This window comes from Hippocampus comes, unplaced genomic scaffold, assembly GCF_001891065.2.
Source record: "Hippocampus comes isolate QL1 unplaced genomic scaffold, H_comes_QL1_v1.1 scaffold130, whole genome shotgun sequence".
In the NCBI taxonomy this organism is placed as follows: Eukaryota; Metazoa; Chordata; class Actinopteri; order Syngnathiformes; family Syngnathidae; genus Hippocampus; species Hippocampus comes.
In genome coordinates, this window is record NW_017842057.1 from 219,305 (window position 1) to 239,035 (window position 19,731).

Below are 19,731 nucleotides of genomic sequence, written 5' to 3' on the forward strand. Positions count from 1 at the left end.
TATATATGTGTGTGTGTGTGTGTGTGTGTGTGTGTGTATGATATGATAATATTGTGTGTGGATTATTTAAAATTTGAGAGAGTCCTCCTGTGTGTACTAACCTTGAAGTCAACCTGCCCAGTGTGGTATTGACACACCATGCTTGATGTTGTTGTATTATGTTTTGTGCAAGAGGACTACAGGACTCAAAGGTGTGGTTTGCAGTTCCGTGTTGTTGCTGTTCTTTGCAATAATGTTACATCTTTGAGATGTTAAATTGTGACACAGAACCAGCTACTTAATACCAATCAGGATAAAAGTGAAGGTTGTCGGTGGTGGAGCCAAAATAAGTTTGTCTTACTTTTGAGTTGAGATCTCTGTGGTAAATATTCTTGTAGTGCAGGTAGATCATTCCTCTGCTAATATCACAGGCAAGGTCGACCTTCTCTTTCCAGCACAGGGGAACATCTTTCCTCGCCAGGAGCTCCTCAAGGCAGCCACCATTCACATGCTAATAGAGGCGAGAAATGCAGTTACATGAGTACACTGAACAAAACCAATACTGAAAGTTGTAACACTTGGAGTTACATTGGGTTACTTTTATTTTTTGGAGCACACCACTATTGATTCTGCTCAAAGGTCTAGATTAGACTTTCTCTGTGTGCACAAAAGGCTAATTTCTCTCAAATGTACTTTTTTATATGCACCTTTATTTATCCATTGAGGCACTGGCTGTAGATAGTAGAGTAAAACAATCTAAAAACTGAAGTGAAATATTGTGAACAAATCTGCCTAAACTTGTTCGAGATAGTCTCCTTTGCCGAGGTAATCCATCCAACTCCAAGCTGTGGTGTTTTAAGATGCTAAATTGTGACTTTGATTGTCTACAATTGGCCGCTCAAAATTGTCCATTTTTACCGAATTGCTAGGATTGAGGTTAGGGGGGCGCTATTTTTGAGTACCGGGTGGCATCATAAAACCAATCATGATCTAAGAGGGTGATCATTTTTGTTATTGCATTGGCAGTCTGCAATTACAGGCCATTGTTCAATATGCAGTTTGACAGTATTGTTTGTGTTGATCAAACCAATGGGCAGCCTCAGGCCTGTGTTGTCATGCCTGAGGAAAATGGTGGTCACACCAGATAGAGACAGGTTTTAACCAAATCACCCCCAGTATAATATGACTGCATAGACATGTACAACTTGGATCCTGCATCTGTTTGAGACATATTAATGTGTTCCTTTTATTTTTTGGAGCACACCACTATTGTTTCTGCTCAAAGGTCTAGGTTAGACTTTCTCTGTGTGCACAAAAGGCTAATTTCTCTCAAATGTACTTTTTTATATGCACCTTTATTTATCCATTGAGGCACTGGCTGTAGATAGTAGAGTAAAACAATCTAAAAACTGAAGTGAAATATTGTGAACAAATCTGCCTAAACTTGTTCGAGATAGTCTCCTTTGCCGAGGTAATCCATCCAACTCCAAGCTGTGGTGTTTTAAGATGCTAAATTGTGACTTTGATTGTCTACAATTGGCCGCTCAAAATTGTTCATTTTTACTGAATTGCTAGGATTGGGGTTAGGGGGGCGCTATTTTTGAGTATCGGGTGGCATCATAAAACCAATCATGATCTAGGAGGGTGATCATTTTTGTTATTGCATTGGCAGTCTGCAATTAGAGGCCATTGTTCAATATGCAGTTTGACAGTATTGTTTGTGTTGATCAAACCAATGGGCAGCCTCAGGCCTGTGTTGTCATGCCTGAGGAAAATGGTGGTCACACCAGATAGAGACAGGTTTTAACCAAATCACCCCCAGTATAATATGACTGCATAGACATGTACAACTTGGATCCTGCATCTGTTTGAGACATATTAATGGGGTAAGTCTTTCATAATAAAGGGGAAGTCAACTCATTTTCTCAGTGGGTGCTTGTTTTGCCACTTGCTGTCGACTGAAAATGACATCACAGTTGCTTAGGTCGACAGCACCCGTACACTATACAGTATATTTGGGTCGAACCTGCATCATCCCTCACCTTAAGAACAAACCAGTTAGCGTTCAGTTAATACACAGGCACAAATAATAGTCAAGACCCGTTCCTCCTCAAAAAGGCTTGAAGCTCCCCTCTCGCCCGTTGACATACAGGAAGCAAGCCGAGGATCCAGTTTTGATGCCCACGGCTCGGTGCCTCTCACTGCCGGCACCCTATAATATATATAGTGTTGATGGTGCACCTCTCATGAGGATTGATTCTGGAGACCAAGCCATGCATCATGGGGAGCTTGAATACATCGAGCTGGAACCTCTCATACTATGTCAGGGTTCTTTTCTGGAGCTGACCAGAACCACCTTCTGCAGGTCTATCTTTGGTTACAATCCAAGTGGCTGTTCCTGGCCACCAGGCTCTTGCCATCAAATCCCACCCCCAAACCAAACAAGAAAGCAAATAAAAGGTTTGACTCACCTCTAAAATTGGATAGAGTTTGTCTTCTTTAACACATATTCCCAGATATCTAGAACAAAAGACAATATGCATGTCATTGATTTTCTCTGCTTATAAAGCGTCTTGAAGTCGTATGTTAGTAAAAATAAGCAGGGGTGCAACCAAGGATTTGGGGCCCACTCATTCCATGATGCAAATTCAAAATACAGTGGAACCTTGAGTTACCAATTGCCCTTTTTAATGTACATTTCAAGTGACATATGAAAATGTCGGTTGAAAAAGAGAGAAAGAGAGGGAGACAGAGAGAGAGAGAGAGAGAGAGAGAGAGAGAGAGAGAGAGAGAGAGAGAGAGAGAGAGAGAGAGAAAAGAGAGAAAAGAAAAAGTGGACATCATTAACCCTGTGCATTAAACAGTCTTTCTGAAAGACTCCGACTTGCACTTCGGTGCCCTCAGTCTGTGACTAAAAGTGCTGCCATTGATCACCTCTCAGGGCATTAAGAGGGTGGGCAGAGCTGGCCTTGATAAATGTGATCTGAGAACGCATCCTTTCTTGGTCACCTATACAACTGTGGCAACCACAGAGCCCCACAGAGCTGAATCAGCCTGTTCTCATCAGCTGCACACGTATCCCTCTCCCCAGCAGACTACTGCGAAAAAAAACGGGCACTGGTAGCTACAATGTGACAGACAGTCCAAAGCAAAGCTGAGCCGATGTTAAATGACTTTCGCCTCCTTTAAAATATCAAGATGGCTTTGGCCTTTGCCGGACTCTTCCAATCCAGCCTTTCATCAAGCTGCAGACTAATCAATGATTTTCTCCATGTTATTGTGGAAAAATACTCTTATTCAATGGAGGAGCAAAAATTGTTTTTTTTTTTAATGTTTTATTTCTTTTTGATATGATATTGTATGATAGTTATTTTTAACCGCATGCCATTCTCTTTCTGGCAGTGCACATCCTGTGCCTGCCAAACGTTCTTGTTCCAATGGCGAGCATACTGTGCCTGCCAACCGTCCCTGGTCCGGCAGCACATGTCCTGTGGCCGCTGCTGGGTGATTTTGGGACGTCTGGCATCCGTCCCCTGTAGGAGGAGTAATTTCATGATTCTGTTTTTGTCAAGATTTCATTTGGTTTTGTGTCATAGTTTTGTTTCCTCATAAGCTTTTGTCTTCCTCGTTTGGTTTTGTTTCCCTCTGCTCTTGTCATCCGAGTCCCTTGTGTCAACCAATCAGCTCCCTCAACCCTTTGTGTCTTGTCCAGGTGTTCCTTGTTGTCCCGTCAGTTTACTTGTATTTAGTTCCCTGGGTTCTGTCAGTCTTGGTCGGATCGTTGTATCGGTGTCACATTGTTTTGTGCTTCTGTTATAGGTTTTTGTTTGTTTGTTACTTTAGTTTCTTGTGGTTTTCAGGACTTCATTTGTGATTTTGAATGAGTTTTTCCAGTGTACGCCTGCAAGTGTTTTTTTTGTTAATACATTTTGTTCTGTACTCCCTGGTTCTCCTGCCTCCCGATTGTTTTGGCTCCACGACCATCACGTAACATGACAAAATAAATCATCTGAAGATTAGTGTTTTTGGCGTTACTCGGCTCGAACATAATAGGCAAGGACAGTAAGTTATGAACTTCAAGACATTCATCCATCCATTTTCAACACCGCTTTTCCTGAACAGTGTCATAGGGAGGTGCTGGAGCCTATCTCAGCTGACTTCGGGCAGAAGGCAGACTACACCCCGAACTGATCGCCAGTCAGTCGCATGGCTACTTCAAGACAGGCTTGAAAATAAAAAGATCCACATCAGGCAAAGGTTTTCTTTGTTTTATTCAAAGCTAATATTGTTGTAGTCGAAGACGAGATCGTCTTGAAGACACTGAAAACAAACACGAGTGCATGTCAATTAAAGGGGACAAATTAAACAGGTTGAGCAGACAATTGGCAGCCTGCCTACATGCCTACATTTTTTGACCATCACGTAACATGACAAAATAAATCATCTGAAGATTAGTGTTTTTGGCGTTACTCGGCTCGAACATAATAGGCAAGGACAGTAAGTTATGAACTTCAAGACATTCATCCATCCATTTTCAACACCGCTTTTCCTGAGCAGTGTCATAGGGAGGTGCTGGAGCCTATCTCAGCTGACTTCGGGCAGAAGGCAGACTACACCCCGAACTGATCGCCAGTCAGTCGCATGGCTACTTCAAGACAGGCTTGAAAATAAAAAGATCCACATCAGGCAAAGGTTTTCTTTGTTTTATTCAAAGCTAATATTGTTGTAGTCGAAGACGAGATCGTCTTGAAGACACTGAAAACAAACACGAGTGCATGTCAATTAAAGGGGACAAATTAAACAGGTTGAGCAGACAATTGGCAGCCTGCCTACATGCCTACATTTTTTGCTGCACCGACACCAAATAACCCCCCCCCCCAAAAAAAACCACACCTGACAGTCGAGACTTCTTATAGTCAGGGTATAGAGAACATTTCTCACAAGTCACACAGCTTGTCTACAAGTGCAGACACCCGGTGAGGTTTATTTTTACTTCGTCAGATCAAGTGACAAGTAAGAAGTTACTTGTTTTGAGGAGTCTGAACAAAAACAATGGGGGCATATGTTCTGTGACCGACAAAATATTTTTGGATAAATTAGCACCAAAACTAAGCAGGGCATACATGGGCGAACAAGCATTCACACTCACAATCACACCTAGGGACAATATAGAGTGTTCTTTTAACCTGCTATGTACTGTATGTTTTTGTAAAGTGGGAGGAAACCGGAGTACCCAGAGAAAACCCACACAGCCACAGGGAGAACATGCAAACTCCACACAGGAAGGCCGGAGCCGTAATAGAACCCTGCACCTCTTTACTGTAAGGCGGACATGCTAACCAGTCGACCACCGTGCCGCTGTATAAATTGTGATTAGGTGAACTTCAGAGCAATGAACGATCGAGTAGAATGCTATAAATTCCCCTGAAGTTTCTCTCTGACTAGGTTTCTATGATGAAAACTAAGAAAACATGAGTACTGTACACAAAACCCTATTACATGATGTGCACCCCTGCTAAAGCACTGCATAGTATTCGTGGTGAATGTGCCAAAGTGAGATGGAAAAGGGGACAACTGTTACCTGACAATATTTGGATGAGAGAGTTTCTGAAGAAGGCTGATTTCCCGTACAATGCTGTCTTGGTCCACGTCATTTTTGTATATCTTCACAACCATCACCTTGCGGCTATTAGTGTGTATCACCTGAAAAAAGTTACAGCTTCTGCAGTAGAGTACTGATGGTGCAAGGGCCGAAAAAAGCGGTCTCGCATGGCAGGTTGCGGGTCAAAATGTGGATTTTACACCTCATATAAACAACATTGAAAAGTAAAACTGCGAAGTAGGCACAAGGCGCTTATGTCACAGGAAGTCGGCATGGCTCTGCACTTATGTCCTGTGGTCCTGCATGCTCACAAACTGTTTCTCTGCTGACTGCACCCTTTTCTTTTTGCCTTGACGATGAACTGTGCGGTTGCACCATACTCTTGGCTCCTGCATGCGGGGTCTGGTCAGTGCCACATTTATAGTGGAGCCATATTATGACACCACGTCTGGGAATCTAACATATTGACAAAAAAAGTCATTTTGTCTGAGCTCTGCATTAATTATGACGACCAATGAATTTGTGGCTTGTTTATTACCAAGATGGCAACTACCGTATATGCCGGTGTGCTTCTAAGTTTTGCTCAGTGTAGGCCCTACGAGTGTAGTACAGTAATCCCTCAACACTTCGCACTTCATGTTTTGGGGCTTCACTGCTTCGTGGATTTGTCCCAATAAATATTTTTTTTAAATTTCATTATCTATCTATCTATCTATCTATCTATCTAGATAGATAGATAGATAGATAGATAGATAGATAGATAGATAGATAGATAGATAGATAGATAGATAGATAGATAGATAGATATAAATGAAAAAAATACAGCCAGATCGGCAACCATATTGCGGAAAGACATTTTGGTTCATGTTGATGCGTGAGAGTGAGAAGTTTTCCCTGCATGCAGAACAAAGAGATGAGGTGACTCAGAGGCTCTGTCCATATCTGTACTGTACTGTACATGCCACAGTCACTCATACAAGGTTAGTGATTGGTTCCCGGTGCAATGTCGACCAATGAGAGCACAAGTGGATTTATTGAGCTGATTGGCTATGCATCATCACAGCCTCACCCAGTACCTACCCTTGTTGTGTCTCTCAAGTCTCGTCTGTGCTGTTGACTGTATCTTTGTGTTGTGTGCGTGATAACTTTTATTGTTGTTGTTTAAGCAATACATTTTTTTGATTAGTTAAGGTACGCTCCAACCTCCTTGTCGCTGCTGTTGAAGCAACATGTCCTGGGTGTGCGGGAGCATATAAGCCTGCTCGGAGAGGGCACCATAAAGAGGGACACATTATTTCAATGACTCCAAGGTGTTGGTTCACAGCCTTGACCGGGTCGGGGAGCCTTATTTTGAAGGTTTCCCGACATCATTGATCAACAAAAATGCTCCTCAAAGAAAAAAAGTTATTTCGAGCCTTGTAATGGAGAACTGTCGACAATAGCTGCAGTTGTTGAAACAACAATGAAAAATTGGCTCTTTTGAGTTACCTATGACGAGTAAGCATTTAGAGTGCATGCTTTGCTATGTTTTTCTTATATCACTGTCCGATCCTTCTGGTTCATTTCAGCATTTAAATCATTTTAAAATGGAAATAAGCTTTCTTGGTCTCAATCGCCATTACATAATATCTCAGCTATGGATGGTATTGTCCCCCCCACAGTTTCTAAAGCACGTGGGCCAATCATGGAATGGTAAAAATGTCCCAATTAATGGCTGGAACAAAGCATGCTTTGATGGTGGCTCACATGTAGGCTGGTACACAGCAAAAAGTGGGCAATGACACTTGAATGCATACCTTATAGACCTTTGAGAAAAAGCCACTCCCAATTAGCTCAGTGGTGAAGTTTTCCCAGAACTCCAGTTTGCGCACGGCGGTGCGGAGTTTCTGCCAACGGTCCACATGATAGTACTTGTCTGAAGACTCCCCACACAGGGTCGGACTGGTGGGCTCTGATACGTCAACATCACACATGCTGGAGATGCTCGCTGAGAGAGACAAAACATTTTTGACTTCAAAAAAATGTGACTATGCTATCATGATCTGTGTACGTGTGTGTGTGTGTGTGTGTGTGTGTGTGTGTGTGTGTGTGTGTGTGTGTGTGTGTGTGTGTGTGTGTGTGTGTGTCTCTCTCTCTCTCTCTCTCTCTCTCTCTCTCTCTCTCACTGTATGGATACTACTTTACATGGTTAAGACAAAAAACACTTCCACTTTGAGATTTTAACAATTTTTTATTCTTCTACCCACTGTATTGTTTTACTCACTCTCTAGTTAAAAGTGATCTGGTGCAAATGGCCCAAACAAAGATTTTATTGTTAAATATTCATGTTAAAGGTGCCACACAATCTCTCGAGACGAACTACAGGCAGCAGTGTCAAGCGAGCCCCTCGTCTTCTTATTCTGCAAACATCCATCTAAATTGCAGGGAAATACAAAACAGCCTTGAGCTTCTTTACGGCTGCAACAGATTGTATACTTTTTGAAGGTTTTTCTTTCATAGTGTGTCAGTCCAGACACATTAAGAACATGTAGGTGTTAAAGATTAAGAACTGTCTCACAATTTCTATTCTAGTTCATAGCAAAGATGTTTATTGGGGTTGAGGTCAAGGCTCTCCTTGCTGCAACAGAAAATGGCCTTCATCTGTTAAATGCGTCAAGATGTATTTAGTGGTCCAGCTCAAACCGATGTCAAAATCTTATAATTATATTGTATATTCAGATAATACCGGTATATTTTGGATGTGGATAGACCGTGTTGGTCAGGCTTGGAAAAAAGATACAACCTCACGAGTGCCATAGAAAAGGGCAAATTGCGCATTTCAATAACTCAGAGCACACTTAGATGAAAGAGAGGCTCATAAAAGGGACCGTCGTCCCACACAGTAGACTCCAGAGATGAGGAAAATCACATTACGCTATTCAGTCTGAAACAAAGACAGTGAATAATGTGTGGGCAAAAAATAGAGGCCTAATGGATAACAGGATCAGTTAGTGGAGACAAACCATCCTCGATGTTGATGTCATCTCATTTTAGCTCAGGGCTGAATTGAATGGATAAATCTTGATGTAAATGTGCACTTCTCACCTCTCAGTTATATAAAATGGAATCACAAAAGCAGTCTTTAAATTTAAATCAAGCTCCATCAATATAAAAAGCATGATATTAAACAAATTGATGTCCTCGTTGTGGGATTAATCAAGGCTGTCTTATCATATCTTTTCATTTAAAGCCAAGCTTCCAAAAACAATGCTAGAACAACATGGTGAATACATTTGATGTACTTTTATTGAAAACAAACAAACAAAAAAACACATATTCTGAGCCAGAGAGCAAAACTGGAAACGCATGGTGGTAGACAAATGCAATGTATCCCATTATGTCGTCAATCAGTTTCCAAAAATCCATCAATCAACCCATTTTATGATCTGCTTATCCTCACAAGGGTTCCGGGCCGTGCTGGAGCCTATCGTAGCTGTCTTCGGGCAGTAGATGGGGTACACGCTGAACTGGTTGCCAGCCAATCGCAGGTTTGCAATCATAAATTCAACAATTGTTTTATTATTTGACCGAATTGGTTTCCTCATATGTACACACAGGCTGGTCACAAACCAATCGCAGGTTTGCAATCATAAATTCAACAATTATTTTATTGTTTGACTGATTTGGTTTCCTCATATGTACACACAGGCTGGTCACAACATCGTAGGTAAACGTAACGCGGGCACAACCTAATGACATCCAATTTGTAAATACAATTTAACATTATCTGCTAAATTTGTCACCAGGAATAAAATATTCAAAAATTTTTCTTCCTATTTTATGTCCGTCCATCTATCTGCCTGTTCGTCTGTCCATTCGTCCGTCCGTCGATTTCTTTGTTTGTTGTCATTTAAATTTTAAAACGGATTTGGTATTGAGGTACAGTGATCCCTCACTTATCGCGGTTAATGGGGACCGAGACCACCGAGAATATTTGAACAAGCTCTCAGTGTGATGCTTTGCAATTGTATACAGAAGCAAATTATAACTGAAATGAATAAAAGTTCTGTATAAAATGCAGTATGAAATTACTTCACTAAGCACTTCTAGGTAGATCTGATGACTGACATACACGCCACATTTCACAACTGATCACATATGCAGACTCACAAGAGCCTTTGCGGTGATGCCGGTGGAAAGCACACACTGACACGCTAACACAATTGGCAGGGGATTTCCTCATCAAGCCGTGTCAACTCAGCCCCTCTTTTCATGCTGCTTTTGTTCATTCGGCCTAAAACAATTGTCACACTTTCAGCTCCAGCACTGCCAGTGAGGCACTTACAAGTGAAGCATTATCATCAAGCTGTCGCTAGTTGTTCTACTCTTACTGTCTTTCATCGTTTCTTCATTTCCTTGTCTTGGAGAGGAGGATTAGTTCCAAAACAAATTCGACTTTTACAAAGAGTAATGAGATATGCTCCCAATTGTATGCAAATGAATTGGTCTATAGAACTGAAAGTAAATGCTCATACATAGCCTTACGTTTTAATCTCCGACACTAAAGCCTAACGTTCAATGAATCACATGCTGCAGTGTTTAGTGACAAGGATTAATGTTAGTACTGTTTGTCGTTGTTGCAAAACTCCACACGCAATAGTTAAGCTGCAACAAATTTTCCAGTAGCACATTTGATAATTGAAATAGTCAACAGTGCATTTACCATATTTTCCGCACTATAAGACGCACCTTCAATGAATGGCCTATTTTAAAACTGTTTTTGAATATAGGGTTCACCGCATTATAAGGTGCATCGAATAGAAGCTACAATAGTGGCTGCAGCTGCATTTTGCGTCCACTAGATGGAGCTATGCTAAAGGGAATACGGTAAAATACAATACAGCTTTATTTAAATAGCGCTTTTATATTGCGCTTTCACAACTGCTGCAGCTGTAACAAAATGCTTCACAGAACATTTAAAATACTACGCTGCTGCAGCTGTACAAAGTGCTTTACAGAACATTTAAAACACTACGTCCAAGACATCAGAATATTGATCATGTATAAAGTGCATCGGATTATAAGGAGTACTGTCACCTTTTGAGACAATTGAATGCTTTTAGGTGCACCTTATAGTGCGGAAAATAGGGTACTTTCTACTGCTTCTCTCAAGATAATATAATCGATTTCTTCAATTCTATCTAGCTTTCTTTTTTTGCAAACAAAACACTTTTTCACAGGTTAAGTAAAAATAAAAATAACGATAAAACTATTCAAGACTGATGGTTTTACACTCGTCATCAAGCCAGATTCTTTGTCTTTGTGTGTTAACACTTCTACTCTGGCTGCATTTTTATGACACTCTAGTGTAGGCTCTCTATGAGCCAGCTCATAAGACACAGTGATTATCTAGCTTTCTTTTTTTGCAAACAAAACACTTTTTCACAGGTTAAGTAAAAATAAAAATAACGATAAAACTATTCAAGACTGATGGTTTTACACTCGTCATCAAGCCAGATTCTTTGTCTTTGTGTTACACTTCTACTCTGGCGGCATTTTTATGACACTCTAGTGTAGGCTCTCTATGAGCCAGCTCATAAGACACAGTGATCATAAACTGTGGAAAAATAAATATAGCACATTTGTGACATCATGGCGCAGCTTTCTGAAGATTGTGAAGGCAGGATTTTTGGTTTACCGCTCGTCTTGCGTTTCAGGCACCATAATCATAATATCACGACTTTCATTAACTACATCTGACCGCTGCTTTTTTTTTTTTTTTTTAAAAAACCAACAACTTTTGGTTGTTGAACCAACTTGGGGTTGGGAAATAGACACTTATGCCTCTCCCTCAGGAATGTTGAAAACATTTGACACAGGTGTGACTTTGGTAGAATTTATGTTCTGTAGCTCGATGTGTGTTTGTGCACATGCATCTGATTAGACCTAAAGACCATAAAGGTTAACAATTTATTCCTCTGTTTTTTTATATCCTTTGATTGATTTAAAGTGTCCCTGAGGGCCTAGGAAGGTGTTGACAAAAAATACTATTACCATGAAGCCAGAAAAAATAATCCCCTCATGCATTTTGATGCTGCACATTAGATCCTCAACACCAAACTGGTACACACAGAAAGACACAGACACAACCAAGTAGGGGTATGGTTTGCGATACTGCATCATCACTGGCGTATAAGGGATGTGAGGAAAAAGGACAACTACACCACACCACAATTTATTTGCCTCTAAAAGCTTTCTGGTCATGACATTTTTGGTTACAACTTAATGTGTCAAAGCTGAGCACTTAATCAGGCCTGAGTCAAGCCCCCGTTATTGAAATGATTTTATGCATGTTCCACTGCGTAGTGATTCGTTGCCCCTCAACCCCAGTTTCATCCGCAGACATTTGAAATTTCACTTACTTTGGCTGCATTGAACGGTGCCATAATGAATCGGTGAATATCAGTCAGGGATGCCAGGGCTCAAGTACAGCGAGCTGAAAATCTTGCTGGCGCCAGACAAACACTGGTCACAGCCAAAACAAAGATAGCCCATTGCTCTAGTTCAGTGGTTCTTCACCTTGTTAGAGGCAACGAACCCAACCAGTTCATATGCACATTAACCAAACCCTTCATTAGTGTAAAAAAAGAAGTGATTTTTTTTTTTACAAATTCAAGACATTAAAAAACACATTTGTTAAAAATAGAAAAAAGTCAATAAAATTTCAAGAGAGAAGTTTTTTTTTTTTTTTGTTTTGGTTTTTTTTTTAATTGTACGACATACTATCACATGTTGACAACGAAGCAAACTAAATTTCCCACAGCACTGAATGGACAAGCAATGTTATGTGATCATCTGCAGCCAATGATGACCAAGTGGGCGTGTCATAACTAATTGACATGTTGAGTTGGGTGTGTTTTAACCTCCATGGCAGAGGCTCCATCAAACCCCGAAAACCGATTCACTGAATCCCGAAGGTTCGATCGAACCGAGGTTAAAAACCACTGCTGTAGTTATTGATCATTATTCTTCACTAAGCTTAAAAAGGATGCATCACAACTTTTTCTGGTGTGTTCATTACATACATGGATAGATAGAGAGAGAGAGAGAGAGAGAGAGAGAGAGAGAGAGAGAGAGAGAGAGAGAGAGAGAGATAATGTGATGTGTAAATGTGTAAATTAACCAAATCACATTCAAACTTGTTAAATTGATAGTCAGCACACAAAGTTCATTTTCCATATGTCCTAGTTCAAAGTTCAGCTCACACATTTTAAATTGAACTAGTTGCGTTCATAATCAATTAATGATTTTTTTTTTCAACTCAGTTCATCGTTTGAAATAGTAAAAGTAGTTCTTTTTTTGTTTGTTTGTTTGTTTTCCTCCAATATGTTTCTGCGTAGAGCTACCCTCTGGCATACCGGCATTTCCCCGGAATTCTGTTTGAGTCCTTTTTTGGGGTTTTTTTCCCTTGCGTGCATCAAATTTTGCACGGTGCAACTGTTGTGGCCAGTATTGACAAATAATGGCTTTTTTTATGCCGAATTAAGGCGTTCACGGTGCGTTTAGCTGGGTTTATTGTCGAGAAAACCTGTCAATCTTGAACAAAAATGAACTGCCGTTCAAAAACCATTCATTGGCCCTGGAATGAGCTCGTTCATAAAACTGTTCACGAAGAAAAAATATGTTACGTTCAGTTCAAACTATGGAAGAGTTCATGGACTCGTTTAGGTAACAGACCAACTGCCACCTTTTGAAGTGACCCCCAATTAAAGTTAAGCTATTCAAGTAGACTTTTCCTGACTTTGTGTTTTTGCTTTTTAGGAGAAGTCTGAAGATTTTGCGCTAAGGCTGATTGGTATTTGGAACTGTGCATCGTTTCCTCTAATTTGACCGTGGCCTCAGTTCAAATTGAACTCAAACAGCCCCAAAACATGATAAGGCTACCCCCTTGCTACGCTATACGATAGGTTTGGTGTTTATTTGGCTGTATGAGCAGTGTTGTGTTTGTGTCAAACAAAAACCAATGGAATTATGGCCAAAAAGTTCAACCTTAATTTCATCTGACCAGAACACATTTTTCCATGTGCAGTCTGGAGATTTCAACTGTGTTTTTGCAAACTGTAGCCACGCTCGGATGGTTTTTCTTAGCAATATCACGTTTACGTCATCCTACTCTACCCCGTAGCACTGACATATTTATGAAGAAGACGGGTGATTGTGGTGAGGTGAACTAAATAGCCAGTACTTCCCAGAACTTTTTTTTTCAGCTCCTTCAATGTTGATGTCAGCCTTTTGGCAGCCTCCCTGGCCAGTTTGCTTCTTGTCTTTTCATTAATTTTGGAGGAGCAAATGGTTCTTGGCAAAAACATTGATGTGCAATAGTCTTTATTGTGACCCAATGTCAATTTAATACATTGGAAATTCTTTCTGTACCCTTTTCCCAACTTATACCTTGGAACAATGAAATCCCTCTGAAGCTGTGAAAGCTCTCTGTGGACCCGTGCTGGATGACGTGACGAAACAATGTCAGAAAAAAAGCACAAGAGGCCAACATTTGTTTTGGGTTCATCGGAGGCCTTTTAAAATGTGGCAAGTGTGTGCTGACTCGCATTTGACATGAATCTAAATGTGATTGATTAATTCTGAACTTCCCTGGTTATGAAACCACATCATTTCTTCGTCTCTCGATAATGTACTGTATTTGGTGGTACTTTGAGATGAGAGTTTATTTCAATCACGCTCGAAAGTCGAAACACATGGATCTCAAATCATCTTTTCCTGTTGAAATGAATGGAAATGTTTCCCCCCCAAAACAAGAAATGTTGTCATATGTATTTCATCCATCCATTTTCCGATCTGCTTTATCCTCACAAGTGTCGCGGGGGGTGCTGGAGCCTATCCTAGCTGTCTTCAGGCAACAGGCGGGGGACACCTTGAACCGGTTGCCAGCCAATCGCAGGGCACACACAGAAGAACAACCATCCGCGCTCACACTCACACCTAGGGACAATTTTGAGTGTTCCATTAACCTGGCGCATGTTTTTGGAATGTGGGAGGAAACCATAGTACCCGGAGAAAACCCATGCAGGCACGGGGAGAACATACAAACTTCACACAGGAAGGCCGGAGTCGGAATCGAACCCTGTGCCTCTGCGCTGTCAGGCCGACGCGCTAACCAGTCGACCACCGGGCCGCCCTAGAACATGTTACTGTCGAGGAATTTTTTTACTTGACTTCCCCTGTAACGGTGGTTTGCTGTTCTGCAGTTTTGTGCCGTCCTTGAATGGTATTTTTTATGCACGAGATCTCTTTAGACTGAGGATTGGGGGTGATATATATCATTTTTTTTTGCACTCTTTCCCTTCTTTATTGCTAAGTAGTTCCATAACACAGTACATTTTCTTTCTGAGGTTTTGCCCACTTCAACAGCCCACACAAATGATTATATGGCAAGCCATAGCATACGATATGTTATAACTACTCCATTTAACTTGGTGACTCAAATTGTCATCCTCATGCTGCGCCTGAGGCCATGACTATGTGAAGATCCATGGGAGCCCCTAGCGAGAATCAATGACTTTGAATTCAATCCTGACTAATGTAATATTGACCAGGTCATGCAAACGGTGAACAACAAACCATGACAATAACAGCTGGGTGGTCACTTCTGCGCAAGAATTTCCTCCTATTCTCCCACAAATTTTCTATATCAGTGTTTTGCTTTAAAGCACTGTGGAAGCACAACTTAATACCAGATAATGAATGGAGCGTGATACAAGTTCAAGGGTAATGCAATTACCTCCTGCCCATGAGGACTCAAATTGTAGGGTCAGGTGAACGCTGCAAGATGCCTGGTAATTTAGGCAACAAACCAACAAGGAGTATAAGTCTAAACATGGTATGAGTCAAAAAATGTTGAAAACATTTGCAATTTGTCAAACAAGAGCAATTAAATGGCCAAGTTAATAAAAGCATTGCAAGTAAGTGCAGTGATTACGTAGGATATACTTCATTCATTTCAATCATTTTGACTATATGTTAGACCAGTGGTGTCAAACTTTGAGCCAAGGCACACTTCTTTCATTGGAAAAATCTCGCGGCACACCACTAGCTGAAAATGTCAAAAAAAAAACAAACAAACAAACGCTTATTTGAATAATTAATGTGTTATATTGTTACTATAAACGTTTTTAGCATTGAAGAATGACATTATAACAGCTTGAATTGGAATCAAATGAACACGAAGAAAAAAGTATTTTCACATCTTTCATATTTATTGTTTCACCGTCGTCCTGCATTCATGCATCACAAATTTGCTTGTCTCTCGTCTAAACACAAGGCAATTGGCTAGCTGTTGTTGCTCCCTAGCGGTATGGGAGGGTACAACACGATTAATTTCTGGGCGATAGACTGCACAGGCATACAAATTGAATATTTTCCTGCGGCACACCTGACAATGTCTTGCGGCACACTGGTGTGCCGCGGCACAGGGGTTGAAAAACACTGCAGTCGAAAACAACATTGTTTTGATTGGGGAAGAAAACAGCAGTCTCAGTCTGTCACGGGGATAGACCCAACGTAGCAAATGATATGAAAGCGCCAATCAATGTTTCTTGAGACCAAAACAAAGGAAAGAGATGATATTTTGGTGATTCATAGCACAGTATGGTATAATGTTAATGGTTCGGCCCACTTGACATCTACCGAGTCCGTATGTGGCCCACAATGTGAAATGAGTTTGACACCCCTGTGTTAGACTGTCAAGGGCGGCCTGGTGGTCCAGTGGTTAGCGCGTCGATTCCTGCTCCGGCTTTACTATGTGGAGTTTGCATGTTCTCCCTATGCCTGTGTAGCTTTTCTCCGGGTACTCCGGTTTCCTCCCACATTCCAAAAACATGCATGGCAGGTTAATGGAAAACTCTAAATTGTCCCTTGCTGTGAGTGTGAGCGCAGATGTTTGTCCGTCTATGTGTGCCCAGCGATTGGTTAGCAACCAGTTCAGGGTTCAGCGGTTCAGATAACAGATGGCTGTTTTCATTGTGTTTTCCATATAAAGTGTTTTTTCTGAATAAATAGAGAAAAGATAAGAGTAAATTGCGAATCGTTTCATGAAATAGTAAGGAAAAATACTTCAGTATGTTGAATGACAGCAGCCCCCATCCCTCTTGACAGCTCCCCCGCACAACACTTTTGCTGTAGCGCACGAGTCAAGTGTTTGGTGGACAAAAGAAACACATTTTCTGCTTAACCCAGCGGTGACAAACTATTGAACATTCCCAGCTACTTGATTTGTTTTTCAAGAGTTTAAAGTTGTGACGCCTCAGTATTTTTTTTCATAATTTTATCCATTTAAATGTGATATTGATCAGTTTCATCTTTCCCAATGTACGTATAACAAGATTACAATATATTATGGGATTACAGCTATCTATGTATCTATCTATCTATCTATCTAACAAAATATATATTGAGATACGTATCGAATTGTCTTTTATTGGAGAGATATATAGAAGGAAATGGCACGTCCCTTCAAATGTATGGAACGTGACAACAAAAAAGTCAAAACTCTTGAAATGAGCCACACCATATCGAATTGAATCGTAATCCCACTGAGTCGAACCAAATTGAATCGTTTCACTTTGAAATCGAACCATCCAGAAATCGTTTCGCGCTCCACATATCAAAAACCGCATTGAACTTTTGTGGAGAGATGCACACTCCTTCTATTTAGGCTATAATATTCAATGTAACGGCCCTCAAAATCTGCGCATCCCCTGAAAAAAAATATGTATTTTGCATATTTAAAGGTTTTTCAATAAATTATTGCAATTACTTCCCCTATGTAACTAATTCCATTTATGAAAGAGTTAACCAGTAACAAATTCAATTAGTTTTTGGGGAATGAGAAAAATAAGTAACTGTCACTACTTTTTCTTTTTAAGTAATTGCACACACATTTTAGTACAATCCTTAGAAAAAAGTGTTTTGTCTGAAGAAGACTATTTTAATCTCATAATACTTACTCAATTGATTTAGTAAGCTATTCATATGCATCTTGTGGGAGCTGGAACAAACCCAGAAGTCTGCAGACACTGAGGAGGAACAACATACATGCAACAGCAAATAAGCAAAGCACAGTCACAGGACTCCACAAAACATGTCAAGAAGCAAGCAACACTGAAAACAACACATCAAAAATGAGCGGTCACTGGCCTGAGGGCATAGGTGTGAAATCCATGTACATAAAGTGAAAACCTTGCCACAGTTTGGCTTTTGCCACAAGTGCTTCTCCTGAAGCGGCAGGTAAACAAGCTCCCAAGGTTGAGTAGAAGCACCTGTGGCGAAAGACAAACTGTGGCAGAAGTTTTCACTTTCTGGATCTGTTTTTTTTTTTTTACACCTCCGCATGGGTGTTTTTAGGGTCAGTTAAAGATTTGCTTTGATGCTGCCCAGAAGACGAAATATACGGGCGGGGGGGACCCAGTTCTTCTGGTGAATGACTATCAAGCAATGGATGTCACATTTGTGGGTGCTTTGTGGAATGATCGTGTATAGTAGAATATTGTATTTATTTATTTAACAGAGATGGATGCTTTCAAATTGTTTGTGGTCGCTTCAGAGCTCGGTACTTCCCTTTTGTAGGAAGTCCATCGAATCTGTTCAATGCATCACTGTCTTCCCCAGTTACAGTATGTGCATATTTTTTTGAAACAGTGGAGAGAGTGTCTGTTAAGATGCTGAAGTTAAAAAAAAAAAAATCAGGACAACACAAATGTAACAAAAGCCTCTAGTTTTGCAAATGCGGGACACCAAACATTTCACTTGTGATACATTTGTAGTCAATGTTGGGAACCACTTCACTCTTCCTCAACAGAATGTACGGTGTGTTTGGGGAAAACTTTCTTGGCTGCATATTTATAAAGCTGTACTAAGATCATGTTTGATATTTAGTTATGTGCCATGCCTACGTCCATCCGTATGCATTGAATAACAATCCACTCTAAGTCAACCACTGAAACGCTTTAGGGTAAACACGTGAAAACAAATAATTTACTTACCTGAATGATTATCTGTTGTAAAAGGAAGGTTAAGTTCATGTGGCGGGTTGCTGCATCATATATCCTCTCACGTTTGCTGTCACAACAGGAAGTGTGGCTAGATTCTCTCGCTCTCTGTTTCTCTCGCAGGTTTCAAGTGCTGGATTCAGTTTCCCCCGCAGCTGCTGTGAAAGCAGTCTCACTAGTGGGATGCATGTTTCATGGGTTGTCTTAGGAACCAGCTCCACCAGCCGTGCGTCGGTGGATGGAACTCCACCCACGGGGAGGGAGGCTGGGGGGGAAATAGCTTGATGACTTGATTGCTGGTTGAAGAGTTTCGCGTTGGATGGATGCAGATTTTCACTGGCATATGGCAGCAGGGATTTATTAATACCTCCAAACATATATTTTGTGATGACTATTGGTACTGCATTACAAACTCTCCTTGGAGCTGCACGTGTTGACGAGATGTGTTCAGACACAAGACAGCACTGAGTGGGGGAAGTGTGTTTGTTTGTGTGCGCGTGTGTGTGCGCGTGAAAGTGTGTGTGCGTGTGTGTGTGTGTGTGCGCGCGTGTGTGTGTGTGTGTGTGTGTGTGTGTGTGTGTGTGTGTGTGTGTGTGTGTGTGTGTGTGTGTGTACGCATGTTAGTGTGCAACAATGATGAGCTCAGGCCCAAAGCATATACTCCTCCTCAGACTGTGTGGGAAATGAATAGATTCAAACACAAAGCACAAACAAAACAGGCAAACAGCAAACTGGTTTACAAAACTGTTAGACGTTGCATATTTTAGACCGGCACTGATTACCGTAGTTTTCATGCATGTAATAATAGAGGGACACTTTAATGGGTGAACAACAATAACAATAATAATAACAATGCATTTTATTTGAAATCGTCACATTTACATTTCATAGTCGCTCTTGTTTTGTCATAGAACTTTGTAAATATTTTCATTATTCCTTTTTATCAATCTTGATCTTTGGTTTCGCGTTATTAGAGTTTTGATATTTTGTTCTCTAGTACAGTGGTGCCTCTATTTACGAAATTAATTGGTTCTGGAAGAAATTTATTCACTAGAAAATTTTGTAAGTGGAGACGCGTTTTCCATGGAAATGCCCGAATTCGTTTCA

General features: G+C 40.7%; 1 protein-coding gene across 3 annotated transcripts in view; it reads right to left on the reverse strand.

Moving 5' to 3' along the window:
• Positions 1 to 18,850, reverse strand: part of LOC109510592 (dual specificity testis-specific protein kinase 1) — a 30,845-nt gene extending 11,995 nt beyond the window's left edge. The window contains exons 1-6 of one of the 3 annotated variants that reach the window (XM_019861005.1): positions 18,619 to 18,850; positions 17,584 to 17,652; positions 7,378 to 7,568; positions 5,561 to 5,682; positions 2,451 to 2,499; positions 341 to 490 (exon numbers count right to left, since the gene is read on the reverse strand). In XM_019861005.1, coding sequence (XP_019716564.1) covers positions 341 to 490; positions 2,451 to 2,499; positions 5,561 to 5,682; positions 7,378 to 7,568; positions 17,584 to 17,614 — 543 coding nt within the window. In that variant the 5' untranslated portion in view covers positions 17,615 to 17,652; positions 18,619 to 18,850. The remainder of the gene's footprint in view (positions 1 to 340; positions 491 to 2,450; positions 2,500 to 5,560; positions 5,683 to 7,377; positions 7,569 to 17,583; positions 17,653 to 18,618) is intronic. The other 2 variants (XM_019861002.1, XM_019861003.1) reach the window with 2 other exon arrangements.
• Between the last annotated feature and the right edge of the window lie 881 nt (positions 18,851 to 19,731).